The 13,294-nt window shown below is 61.4% G+C and overlaps 2 protein-coding genes across 2 annotated transcripts in view; both read left to right on the top strand.

Moving 5' to 3' along the window:
* The window catches only part of LOC120388077 (deleted in malignant brain tumors 1 protein-like), a 132,896-nt gene extending 124,460 nt beyond the window's left edge, over positions 1–8,436 (top strand). The window contains exons 12-17 of the mRNA XM_039509639.1: positions 2,523–2,549; positions 4,676–5,038; positions 5,592–5,603; positions 6,284–6,592; positions 7,195–7,520; positions 7,872–8,436. Of these exons, the coding sequence (XP_039365573.1) occupies positions 2,523–2,549; positions 4,676–5,038; positions 5,592–5,603; positions 6,284–6,592; positions 7,195–7,520; positions 7,872–7,880 (1,046 nt within the window). The 3' untranslated portion in view covers positions 7,881–8,436. The remainder of the gene's footprint in view (positions 1–2,522; positions 2,550–4,675; positions 5,039–5,591; positions 5,604–6,283; positions 6,593–7,194; positions 7,521–7,871) is intronic.
* Positions 1–13,294, top strand: part of LOC120388078 (deleted in malignant brain tumors 1 protein-like) — a 67,470-nt gene that overhangs the window by 37,678 nt on the left and 16,498 nt on the right. The gene's annotated exons all lie outside the window — the stretch shown is intronic.

Below are 13,294 nucleotides of genomic sequence, written 5' to 3'. Positions count from 1 at the left end.
TGCATGAGGAGAGATCCACACACCAGAAGATGCAGCCCAGGCTGGCCCAGCCAGACACTCACTGACCCAAGGCAGCAGGGGAAGGCCAGGAGAGAGACACAACACGGCAGGCAAGGACTGGATCCATGACAAGGGAGGGGGGTGTCAGCAGGAACCCGACTCACCTCCCGTGTGGGGGCTGGTGGGGCTCGTGCTGTTGGTGTGTCCCTCACCCTGTCCTAGTCTGTCAGAACGTCCCTCTCAAGCTCAGGCCAATGACAGGCCAAATGGTTCTTGGGGTCCCAGGAGCTGGGGGACAGCCAGGCTGGGGGAGTGACCTCCTTCTGATCAACCCATTTCCCACCTGGATCCCTCCTCCAAAGTTGTCTTCTAAGGTGCCTGCAAGCTCCTATTGGGTCAGGCTCCCCCCTCCCTCAGCTGCCATGTTGGGGGGAGCCCCTCCTCAGAGCCAAAGCACCAGCTCAGCCAGAGAAGGAAGTGGAGCCGGCTGCAGAGATTCCAGGCAGAATCAGAAGGGGAAGCAGTCAGGAAGTTGGGCCAGCGCCATGGGACTCAGGACAATCACAGAGTGGGGAGGTGCCTCTGAGGTCCCTGCTTCCACCCCCCTGCTCTAGGCAGCAGATCCCACTCACTTCCCTCCCAGAGCCAGAGATAGAACCCAGAAGTCCCAACTCTCAGCCCCCCTGCTCTAACCACTACACCCCACTCCCCTCCCAGAGCCAGGGCCAGCACTGCCTGTACAGGGAGAGTGCCCCCCACTGAGCTCCTGCCCTGCTCCCTGCAGCACTGGCCATCCATGGCCACATCAGCGGGTTCATTTGCAGGCAACACTATTCACCACAGTGTCACTCCCCTGCCCTCCTCCCCCCAGCCCTGGGACACGTGCTGAGCCCAGTGCCCTGGTGCCAGGAAACGATCTTGTGTCCAGTCCATGGGCCGGCCCCTCACTCCGGTTCCTCCCATACTGACCTGGCAGTCCTGTGCCAGCCCTTAAAAGGGGCTTCCCAGGCTGGTGGGGTGAGAGGGGCTCTTGGCACCAGATCACAGCAGGATGGAGCTGGTCGCCCCGGGGGAGCCATGGATCTGTGGCTGTGCCTCTTGCTCTGATTCAGTGAGGGCCTCACTGAGTGTGTAAGCCCCTGCATCCCAGGTTTGATGCACATGCTGCTGAGTGGAAATGGGAGCAAGGGATACTGAGGAGAAGAACGAGCGTATGGATAAGGGACAGGATGGGGAGCCAGGAATCTGGATACACGCTTGTCTTGATCCCGATGTCTGATGGTTATAGCAGGGAAAAGGGACCAGGAGCAGGGGGAGGGGGCCACATTCTGTCCCTGCTCTGCACAAGGCTCAGTGTGTGTGACCTGGGGTAAGTCACTTCCTGTCACCGTGCCTCAGTTTCCCCTCTGTAAAGCAGGGGCACTGATGCTGTGCCATTTCCTGGGGCTCAGTGACCTGTCTGTGCAGAATGTGGCGGGAGGGAGGTGCGGGAAGGGCCCAGGGTTAGTGTCGTGGAAAAATCCATTCTTCCCTGTTCTGCACTCGCTGGCAATGCCTCGCTGGGCCTTCAGTCCCTGCAGCCCCTGGGGTCTCCCCGCGCAGCCCCAGAGCAGGTGTCTCAGCAGCTGTGTTTGCTTTGCCAGACGTGAGGCTGGTAGGTGGCCCCCACCGCTGCGCCGGGCGGGTGGAGGTGCGTCTGGATGGGCCCTGGGGCACCGTGTGTGACGACGGCTGGGACCTGGGCGACGTGGCCGTGGTGTGCAGGCAGCTGGGCTGTGGGCCGGCCATGGAAGCGCTGAGTAGTAAAGTGTTCGGCCAGGGCAACGAGTCACACCCGATCCTGATGATGAACGTGCAGTGCCAGGGGACAGAGGCAGCGCTGGGGAGCTGCCCATACGAGGATCCAGGGGACTTCTGCCAGCATTATGAGGATGCGGGAGCCCGTTGCCAAGGTGAGCCGGCCTGGAGAGCCCTGGCCATAGTCGGGAGGATGCCTGGGGTCCCAGGGTGGGGGCTCAGTTCTGACTGAGCAGCCTTGCTGGGTGAGCACTGCACAGTCTGCCCAGGGAGCAGGGAGGGGACCTGACAGGTCCAGAGGGTGGGACAAGCAGGGCCTGGGCTCTGCTCCCTGTCATGTCCCCTTGCTCCCTGGTGGGGGTACAAAGAACTCGCCTGTTTCCCCCCTCAACAGGGGATGTGGCTGAGCCCTGCCCTGCCGAGTCCCCCCACAGGGAGAGGGCCTCAGTCTGTGTGCTGGTGGGGCCAGGCAGTGCCGTCATGGGGCTGGTCTGTGCACCAGGGTGAGGAGCAGGGCAGAGCAGCTGATGGGCAGCCGGCCTGGGCCTCCTGGGACTCCCCCATTCTCCTGGGTCCCAGTACGTGTCACTGCCGTGTCTGCTTCTAGCTGCTCTGGACTCTGCACCGCCCGGCACCACTTTCCTGCAGGTGCCTTGGGACTGGGAAGCTTTGGGGTGCACGGGCCCCTCTCTGCTCCTGACCGTTCCCCCCTGGTCTCTCCCCAGCTGCCAATGTGGGAGTCTCCTCCTCAGGTATGTATGTCTGGCCCCCAGGGGGCTGCACTTTGCCAGAGCCCAGGCCAGGATCCCAACCCTCCTGGCATCACGGCTGGGGCCTGAGCAGAGGTGACCATGGCCGCCCTTCGGAGAGTCAGCTGCCCAAGCACAGGTCCCAGAGTGCAACGGTATTAAGGCAGGTTAGGTCGCAGAATACAACAGGAGCGAGGAGGCTGCCTGAGCGCAGATCCCAGCATACAAGGCGGCTGCCTGGGTGCAAGCACACCCAGGAGCATGGGACTAGGAGCTGCCCCTCTGTGAGCTGTGATTCATTGCAATGGATCACATCCCCTGGGAATGTGGCATCACCTTTTCCTCCCCCCAGCTCTGGTTCCTCTCTGTGCTGCCGTCTCACACAATACTGGGATCTGCCAGCCACGTTTTCTTAGATCAAAGGAAGCAGAAACCCCAGCTAATTACCACCTTCCCCTGCCTCAACACTCTTTACTTCCCCTACAACTCTTAGCAAAAAAATACCAGCCCCTTCTGTGTTCACACTCGATCTAGCCCCTGTCCTCCAGGTCAGGGTGGCCCCTCTCTCCAAGGGGAACCTGCTTGTTGTCACACTGACCCAGGCCCCCATTGCATCCCTGCCCCCACACAGCGCACGGACCATGTGCTGTGACCATGGCACATGAAGACTGTCCAGGCTGGGCAGCACAGGGCACACGATGGCCCTCCCAGTGTGTATGCAAATGAGGTTGGAAGGGAGCTGCGCAGTCTAACCAGCCCACCTGGGGGGCAGAGTGGCCTGTATGCAAATGAGTGAGGGCAGGTAGGGACACGCCCGCCTTGCTCAAGGGAGCCAGGGTCTGTCCCCTCCAGCTGCCAGGCCTGGCCCTACTGCAGGGGCACAACCCTGTCTCCCCAGGAGCCGTGTGCTCTGCAGGGGGTGGGCGATCTCGAGGGGAGACTACCCAGCTTTCCCTAGTGACCACGTGGCTAATGGGAAGCTCTGGGTGTTTAATGCACATGCTGCAGAGTGGAAATGGGAGCAAGGGGTAATGGGGAGGAGAACGAGCTTATGGATAAGGGACAGGATGGGGAGCCAGGAATCTGGATACACGCTTGTCTTGATCCCAATGTCTGATGGTTATAGCAGGGAAAAGGGACCAGGAGCAGGGGGAGGGGGCCAGGTTCTGTCCCTGTCTTTGGCCGTGGAGTGGGGGGCAGGTTCTATTCCCTGCTCTGCACAAGGCTCATTGTGTAACCTGGTGTCACAGAGTCCCCGAGCGATCCTTTGGAACTGCTCCCCACAAAGCCAGTTAGGACTTTGGGGAGCCTTCTGGTTTTTTGGAGCAGACTGTTTTTAGGGCAAGAAGCTTACACAGGTTCCACCTTCCTGGGTCTGACCTTGGAGCATTCAGCATTCTTTGCACCTCTGTGCACTTTTTACACCGAGTTTGCCCAGGCCGGGTCCTGGGGAAGCCACAGGGTCCTGCACCCCCACTTCACAGTCAGACGTGACTTTTAGCCAGCCAGTAAAACAGAGGTTTATTAGATGACAGGAACATGGTTTAAAACAGAGCTTGTAGATACAGAGAACAGGACCCCTCAGCCGTGTCCATTTTGGCGCCCAGCGAACCAGACAACCCCATTTGCACTTACTTCCCATTCCCAGCCAGCTTCAAACTGAAACCCCCTCCAGCCCCTCCTTTCTGGCCTTTGTTTTTTTCCTGGGCCAGGAGGTTACCTGATCTTTTTCTTTACCTTTAGCTATTCCCTTGCAGGGGGGAAGGGCCCTGGCCATTTGTTGCCAGGAGACAGAGTGTCGGTGATTTATGCACACTGGCCTTTATCCGACCACCTAGAGACTTAAGAAATGCATAGGGGAAACTGAGGCACCCACACATATTCAGAGGAAACATTAAGAACAGTTCCACTTTGTCACACCTGGGGTAAGTCACTTCCTGTCATTGTGCCTCAGTTTCCCTATTGAAGCTGCGCCATTTCCTGGGGCTCAGTGACCTGTCTGTGCAGCATGTGGCAGGAGGGAGGTGCGGGAGAAGGGCCCAGGGTTAGTGTGGCAGGAAAGCCCATTTTGCCCTGTTCTGCACTCGCTGGCAATGCCTCGCACTGAACTGGGCCTTCTGTCCCTGCAGCCCCTGGAGTCTCCCCGCGCAGCCCCGGAGCAGGTGTCTCAGCAGCTTTGCCCGTCGTGAGGCTGGTAGGTGGCCCCCACCGCTGTGCCGGGCGGGTGGAGGTGCGTCTGGACGGGCACTGGGGCACCGTGTGTGACGACGGCTGGGACCTGGGCGATGTGGCCGTGGTGTGCAGGCAGCTGGGCTGTGGGCAGGCCATGGAAGCGCTGAGTGGTAAAGTGTTTGGCCAGGGCAATGAGGCAGACCCTGTCCTGATGACGAACGTGCAGTGCCAGGGGACAGAGGCAGCACTGGGGAACTGCTCGTACATGGATCCAGGGGACCTCTGCCAGCATGATGAGGACGCTGGGGCCCGTTGCCAAGGTGAGCCGGCCTGGAGAGCCCTGGCCCTAGGGGAGGGACGGGAGGATGCCTGGGGTCCCAGAGTGGGGGCTCAGTTCTGACTGAGCGGCCTTGCTGGGTGAGCACTGCACAGTCTGCCCAGGGAGCGGGGAGGGGACCTGACAGGTCCGGAGGGTGGGACAAGCAGGGCCTGGGATCTGCTCCCTGTCATGTCCCCTTGCTCCCTGGTGAGGGTACAATGAACTCACCTGTTTCCCCCCTCAACAGGGGATGTGGCTGAGCCGTGCCCTGCCGAGTCCCCCACAGGGAGAGGGCCTCAGTCTGTGTGCTGGTGGGGCCAGGCAGTGCCGTCAAGGGGCTGGTCTGTGCACCAGGGAGAGGAGCAGGGCAGAGCAGCTGATGGGCAGCCGGCCCGGGCCTCCTGGGGCTCCCCCATTCCCCTGGGTCTCAGCATGTGTCACTGCCGTGTCTGGCTCTAACTGCTCTGGACTCTGCGCTGCCTTGAGACCGGGAAGCTTTGGGTTGCACGGGGCCCCTCTCTGCTCCTGACAGTTTCCCCCTTCTCTCTCCCCAGGTGCCTCCTCAGGTATGTATGTCTGGCCCCCAGGCGACTGCCCTTTGCCAGAGCCCAGGCCAGGATCCTAACCCCCCTGGCATCACAGCTGGGGCCTGAGCAGAGGTGATCACAGCTGCCCTTTGGAGAGTCAGCTGCCAAGCACAGGTCCCAGAGTGCAACGGTATTAAGGCACCTGCCTGAAGTTATTTTGCAGCATGCAATAGGAGCGAGGAGGCTGGCCGAGCACAGATCCCAGCCTGCAATGGGAGCAAGGAGGGTGCCTGAGGTGACCACGTGGCCAATGGGAAGCTCTGGGTGTTTAATGCACATGCTGCTGAGTGGAAATGGGAGCAAGGGGTAATGGGGAGAAGAACAAGCATAAGGACCAGGGACAGGATGGGGAGCCAGGAGTCCAGATACACTCTTGTCTTGGTCCCGATGTCCTGTGGTTAGAGCAGGGAAAGGGGTCCAGGGCCGGGGATGGGGGGCCAGGTTCTGTGCCTGAATCTGGCCAGGGAGTGGGGGCGGGGGGGCAGGTTCTATTCCCTGCTCTGCACAAGGCTCACTGTGTGACCTGGGGTCAGTCACGACCTGTCTCTGTTCCTCAATTTCCCTACTGTAAAGCAGGGGCACTGATGCTGTGCCATTTCCTGGGGTCTCCCCGCGCAGCCCCAGAGCAGGTGTCTCAATAGCTGCATTTGCTTTGCCAGAGGTGAGGCTGGTAGGTGGCCCCCACCGCTGCGCCGGGCGGGTGGAGGTGCGTCCGGACAGGCGCTGGGGCACCGTGTGTGACAACGGCTGGGACATGAAAGATGTGACTGTGGTGTGCCGGCAGCTGGGCTGTGGGCCGGCCATGGAATCGCTGAGTAGTAAAGTGTTTGGCCCGGGCATCAAGTCAGACCCTGTCCTGATGGCGAAAGTTCAGTGCCAGGGGACAGAGGCAGCGCTGGGGAACTGCTCGTACATGGATCCAGGAGACCTCTGCCAGCATGATAAGGACGCGGGGGCCCGTTGCCAAGGTGAGCCGGCCTGGAGAGCCCTGGCCCTAGGGGAGGGACGGGAGGATGCCTGGGGTCCCAGGGTGGGGGCTCAGTTCTGACTGAGCGGCCTTGCTGGGTGAGCACTGCACAGTCTGCCCGGGGAGCAGGGAGGGGACCTGACAGGTCCGGAGGGTGGGACAAGCAGGGCCTGCGCTCTGCTCCCTGTCATGTGCCATGGAGCAGGGTTATGAAGGGAAAACGCCCTCATGCAGCAGGGCCAGCGTCCACCCACACCATCCACTAATGATACATCCTCAGCTTACTCACTGCTGAGCCCACGCCTGGGAGGGGCGGCGCTGCCCCCACCCCGGGACACCGGAGTCATGTGCCAAGGTGAGAGAGCAGCGCTGGCACCAGGCCCTCACCCCTGCCAGACCCAGGTCAGGCAGCGTGTGCTGTGGCCCCAGCTGAGCCTGGCAACTGCTGCCCCTCCTGGGTGGGCACACAGGGCACAGAGAGCACAGCACTGGGGCCCCTGCGATGTGGGGGTCAGTGCTGGGTAAGCCCCCTCCACCAGCCAGGCTGCGCCTTCCCAGCATGCATTGGGGCACCGACCCAGATGACCGCCTTCCCCCCCACAGAGCCCTTCTCACTGCGGCTGGTGGACGGCCCAGGCAACTGCTCTGGGCGGCTGGAGGTGCGGTATGATGGAGTGTGGGGCACCGTGTGTGACAATGACTGGTCGGAGACCAATGCCCAAGTGGTCTGCCGGGAGCTGGGTTGTGGCCCAACCAAGCCATTGGCCCCAAAGCTGCAGGACCAGCCCCGCTTTCGCCAGGGTACAGGGAAAATCTGGCTGGACGACATCCGCTGCAAAGGCACCGAGAAGACATTGCAGAACTGTGCCCACCGCTTCTGGGGCTACCACAACTGCACCCACCAGGAGGACATCAGCATGGTCTGCCAGGTGCATGCCCACACCCAGGGAGAGGGAGATACAGGGAGCCCCACAACTTCTGGGTTCTGCCCCAGCTCTGGGAAGGGAGTGAGATCCAGTGCATTAGAGCAGGGGGGCTGGGAGCCAAGACTCCTGGGTTCTATCCCAGCTCTGGGAGGGGAGTGGGATCCAGGTGGCTAGCAGGGGGGCTGGGAGCTAGGATTCCTGGGTCCAGCAAGGCTGTAGTCACTGGCTGTGTCAGTGAAGGGGTGAGGCTGAGGCTGGCAGAAGCACACAGTTGGGTTCCTGGTGCTCCCTGCAGCCCTCGCCCAAGGCCATGGGCAGTGCTCCCTAACCGCCCCTGCTCTCTTCATCCCACAGGACAACTGAGCCAGCCACAGCTCCTCCACGGCCTCCCATTGATTCCCCCTGCCCCCGAGCTTTCAGTGCATCCCCCCTGCCGCCAGGCTCTTCCTCTCTGCTGCCAGGCTCCCCAGCCCTGCCCGCCCAGCCCGGGGATGGCTGTCGGCTGTGCAGGGGCATGGCTTGGTGAGTGCCCGGGGGATTCCCCTTTCAGGGATGAACGCAGGCACCCAGGGCATTCCCCTCCCACTGGGCGCCACACTCTGTGGGCTGCAGCACAAAGCTGGCACGGCCTGGGGCTCGCGTCTCACTAGCAGTGGGGCAGCTCGCCCTGGCAGGCCCCGCTTGGAGCACGCGTCTCCTGGGCCATTGCTCCAACTGCGGCCAAGGGAGCTGTCCCTGATAAACCCCAGCATCGCCGGGGTGGGGCTGCAGCCCCCACCTTGGGGGCTGGGATACACGACTGTCTCTGCTGGAGGGGTCCGTGCTGCATGGACAGGCAGGAGCCGGGAGGGGGAGAGCCCCATGTGCCACACGCCATCCCAAGCTGAGCAGATGCGAATAAAGAGCTGAATCCGCTGGATGACCGACTGCCCCGTGTCTGCCTGCGTCTGCCAAGTGCTCAGCGCTGCACAGGTGGGCCCAGGCCTCACCCAGCGCAGGCCTCACCCCAGCCGGTTCACAGCTTGACGCACTGGGAACAGCCCAGTTCCTGAGAGCTCTGGGCAGAGGGGTCTGGAGGGCAGGGGCGGCTCTAGGTATTTTGCCGCCCCAAGCACGGCAGGCAGACTGCCTTTGCCTGCGGGAGGTTCCCCCCGGTCGTCCATGGCGGAACGCCTGCGGGAGGTCCGCCAAAGCCGCAGGACCAGCGGACCCTCCTCAGGCATGCCGCCGGCAACCTGCCTGCCTCCCTCCCGGCGACAGGCAGACCGCCCCCCGCGGCTTGCCGCCCCCGGCACACGCTGGCGTGCTGGTGCCTGCCGGAGCCACCCGGAGGCCGGGCAATGCCCTAAGGAGGAAGGTGCTGCCTCCAGAACTGGGCCAGAGACAGCGAGCCTCCCTGGAGGCTTCGGGAGTCCCGGCTTCGGCCAGTAGATGGCAACTGTCTGCATGACAACACACACAGCCCACTCCTCACAGTCAGCCCCTCCCAGAGCCGGGGAGAGAACCCAGGAGTCCAGGCTCCCAGCCGCCGGCTCTCAGCAGCTGTCCCTGTTCCCTCATGACTAGCTGGTGTCCCTGCCGACACTGGGCCAGTGTAACCTCTCCTAGCATCTCTGGGCTGTCACCATGTGTCCTGGAGTTGGGGGCTGGAGGGGCAGCCTCTTTTTGTTCTGGCGCAGATGGGGCAGCTCCTCCGCCCGAGGGTTCCCCATTCATGCAGACGCCCCCTGTGCTCAGCTCCCCTGCCCAGCCTGATGGAGTGGTTGGGGCCCTACAGTCAGGGAAGGGGGGATAATGTGTCTGGGAGCCATTTCCTCCCCTTCATGGTACCCACTGCAGCTGCCAACCTCCACAGGTCTGGGGGGGGGGCGCTGGGGAGGGAGTGGACCCTTTGCCCCGAGGAAGGGAGGGGTGCTGGGGAGGGAGCTGACCCAGTGCCCTGAGGAGGGGCACACTGGGGATGGTGGGAACCAGGGGCGGCTCTAGGCACCAGCGGGCCAAGCGCCCGCTTGGGGCGGCATCCTGGGGAGGGCGTCATTTGGCTCCGGTGGAGCTCCCGCCGGCGTGCCTGCGGCAGGTCCACCGGAGCCGGGGACGAGCGGACCTGCCGCAGTCATGCCTGCGGCGGGTCCCGTCTTCCGGCTCGGTTGAGCTCCGCAGGCATGACTGCGGCAGGTCCGCTCGTCCCGGGCTCCGGTGGACCTGCCGCAGGCACGCCGGCGGGAGCTCCACCGGAGCCAAATGACGCCCTCCCCAGGAAGCCGGAGCCGCGGGAAGAGGGGACCCGCCGCGGGACTGGGGAAGGGCGGCGCAGCGCTCTGCGCTGCTTGGGGCAGCCTACTTTGTAGAGCCGCCCCTGGTGGGAACCCTGTGACCTGAGGAGGGGAGGGCACTGGGGAGGGAGCCGATCCTGCGCCCCGAGGAGGGGAGGGTGCTGGGGAGGGATTTCACCCTGTGCCACGAGGAGGGTGTTACTTCAGTTTCATAGATTCATAGATTGTAGGACTGGAAGGGACCTCGAGGTCATCAAGTCCAGTCCCCTGCCCTCGTGGCAGGACCAAACACTGTCTAGACCATCCCTGATAGACATTTATCTAACCTGCTCTTAAATATCTCCAGAGATGGAGATTCCACAACCTCCCTAGGCAATTCATTCCAGTGTTTAACCACCCTGACAGTTAGGAACTTTTTCCTAATGTCCAACCTAGACCTCCCTTGCTGCAGTTTAAGCCCATTGCTTCTTGTTCTATCCTTAGAGGCTAAGAGAACAAGTTCTCTCCCTCCTCCTGGTGACACCCTTTTAGATACCTGAAAACTGCTATCATGTCCCCTCTCAGTCTTCTCTTTTCCAAACTAACCAAACCCAATTCTTTCAGCCTTCCTTCATAGGTCATGTTGTCTAGACCTTTAATCATTCTTGTTCCTCTTCTCTGCACCCTAGATACCAACCCGGGGTTACACGTATATTGGTTATATTAAATGCCGCTATTGGATCAAACAGAAAAGGGATGGATCTTATCCATGCATGCACACATTCAATGCATTCACACCCATCTATGTGCACCCGCCTAGTGGCCGTTGGACAAGCAGCATTTCGGCAGGCAGGCACACACAGATGCCCCGGCAGGCCCCGCTTCGGCGGTAATTCGCAGGCGGCGGGGGGGTCCTTCCGCCCCGGAGCAGAAGGACCCCCCGCTGGCGAAGACCGGGAGCGAAGAAGCTCCTGCGCCCTCTTGCCCTGCCCCCTCTGGGCGGCCCTGACCCTATCCACACCCCAGAACACCCCAATCCAACCCCATTCCCTGCCCCTGACCGCTCCCCAACCTCCTCCGCCTCCCTGTGCCCCGACTGTCCCCAGGACTCCCTGCCCCTTAGCCAACCCCCCCGGCCCCAGCCTCTTACCCCCGGCTCCCTCCTCGCCAGGAGCCTCAGCGCCTCGCCCAACAGCTGCAGCGTGTGGCCGGTGGGGCCTGAGCTCCGTCCCACTCAGAGCCGCGTGGTGACGGGGCGGGGCTGCGAGCTCCAAGCCGAGCGGAGGGAGCTGAGCTCAGCCCGGAGCTCCCAGCCCCGCCCCCTGACCACGCGGCTCGGAGCAGGGCGGGGCTCGGGGGCCCCGGCGGAGACACGCTGCGGCACTGTTTGAGGGCAGCGCTTGATGCCCTAGGGCTCCAGGAGAGGGGTGGAGGCGGGAGCCTCAGCTGTTCTCTTGGGGGCCCCTGCAGAGCCCGGGGCCCGGGGCAAATTGCCCCCTTTGCCCCCCCCTCTGGGCGGCCCTGCCACATTGGGGACCACTGGCTTGGGAGGGTTCTGTGTTGAGGACAGCAGAACTAACATGAGCTATTGGTTGCCTGCTTCCTCCTAGCACAGGGCATTTATTCCTCAGGTGGTCAGTGGAATTACACTGATAGCACCTTCTGGGCTCTTCTCTTTTACAGGAGATTTGGGATGAGGGTTAGAGGAATGTTTTTGGGTAAGAAAATGTTTAGGCTCCAAACCCCCTTCTCTCTTCCCTGGGGCAAAATGGGATCCTCCCTTCCCACCAGTTTTAAACCCCTCTGTCTGCGGCCTGCCCTCAATAGACGCCTGATTCTGTTCGAAGGCATCTGCTAAAAAAGCCACCTCATCCACAGACTTTGCATCTTTGTCCCATAGACACTGCTTTACATCACCCTTACACACGCTTAGGAAATGCTCTTGAGCAACAAGATCCAACATTCCCTCACAACTCGCCACCTCTTTGCCCCTCACCCATTGTCCCAACAAATCTTTCATTTTGTTTTCACATTCCCCATGACTCATCCCAATACCCCCCTTAAGATTCCTAAATGTAACTCGATATGTTTAAGGGGTAATCTGAAATCTTCGCAAAACAGTATCTTTAAATTTACAATAGTCTAAAGCATCTTCATTAGACATTCCACTGGGTAATTTTCGAGCTTTACCAGTTAATTTTGCAGTCAGGGTAGGAGCTCTCTTATCATGAGGGATTTCATGTATTAGACACAGCCTTTCAAAGGTAGTCAGATATTCAGCAATATCATCGTCCTCACTGTATGCAGGACATAAGTGTTCCCATTTGTGGATTTTTGGAGCAATGGGGGTCGTTCGATTCTGGTTCTACTTTTCCAGCAGGTCCAGTTGGTGTTTTCGCTCTCTCTCTCTCTTATCTCTCTCGCTCTCTCTCTTTTTCCTTCCCTTTTGTGTCTAGCTTCCTCTTCCTTGAGCCTCATTTCATGAGCCTTCCGAAGACACCCAACATGGCAAACTTTGCATTAGATACCACACAAGCAGAGGCGGCTCTATGTTTTTTGCCGCCCGAAGCACGGCAGTCAGGTGGATTCGGTGGCGTTTCTGCGGGTGATCTGCCGGTGCCGCGCCTTTGCCGTGCCCGCTGCCAAATTGCTGCCAAAGCCGTGGGACCAGCGGACCTCCCACAGGCACGCCGCCAAAGGCTGCCTGACTGCTGCCCTCACAGCGACCAGCAGGCCGTCCCCCGCGGCTTGCCGCCCCAGGCACTCGCTTGCTGCACTGGTGCCTGGAGCCGCCCCTGCCCATAAGCATTTTACAAAGATGCTTTGTAAAATGGGGGGGTCCTGGGGGTTCCCCCGAGGTGCAGAGTGTGACAACCCACCAGCCTGCATTGCCCCCATTCTGAGAGACAAACCCCCCCACCTGCACTGCCCCCTTGCTGAGAAACACATACCCTGCACTGCCCCCCTGCTGAGAGACAGACCCCCCCAGCCTGCACTTCTCCCCCTCCCCCCGCTGAGGGACAAATCTCCCCAGCCTGCCCTGCCCCACCCCCCACTGAGAGACAGAGCTCCTCCTCAGACTGAGCTAAACCCCCACTGACAGGCAGATCCCCCCTCCCTGGCCTAAACTAACCCCGCACTGAGAGGCAACCCTCCCGTCCTGCACTGCCGCCCTGCTGAGACAACCCCTCCCCCGAGATGCACTAACCCTCTGCTGAGAGACAGACACCCCCAGCCTGCACTGCCCCCCCCCCACACACCTCCAGAGCAGAGCTCTGTGGGATCCACCCCGAGATCATGCCGGTCTGCCCCCCATGTTGGCACCGAGCTCCGGGCTGCAGCGTCAGTTGGAGCCCAGCCCCTAGTAAAGAGGAAGGAGCTGGATCAGCAGCATCTGCTTGTCTGTCTGTTCTGGGGAGCCTGCTCGCACTGGGCAGTGGCCTGTAACCCCTGTAGCCCCAGCACGGGGTGCTCCGCACTGCAGGGCCCCCGGGGTCCGTGCTCTGTGTAACTGGCCGGCCCCCT

This window comes from Mauremys reevesii, linkage group 22 (assembly GCF_016161935.1).
Source record: "Mauremys reevesii isolate NIE-2019 linkage group 22, ASM1616193v1, whole genome shotgun sequence".
Classification (NCBI taxonomy): Eukaryota; Metazoa; Chordata; order Testudines; family Geoemydidae; genus Mauremys; species Mauremys reevesii.
The sequence above is the reverse complement of the archived record's forward strand: the minus strand, read 5'-3'. Positions and strand labels throughout refer to the sequence as shown.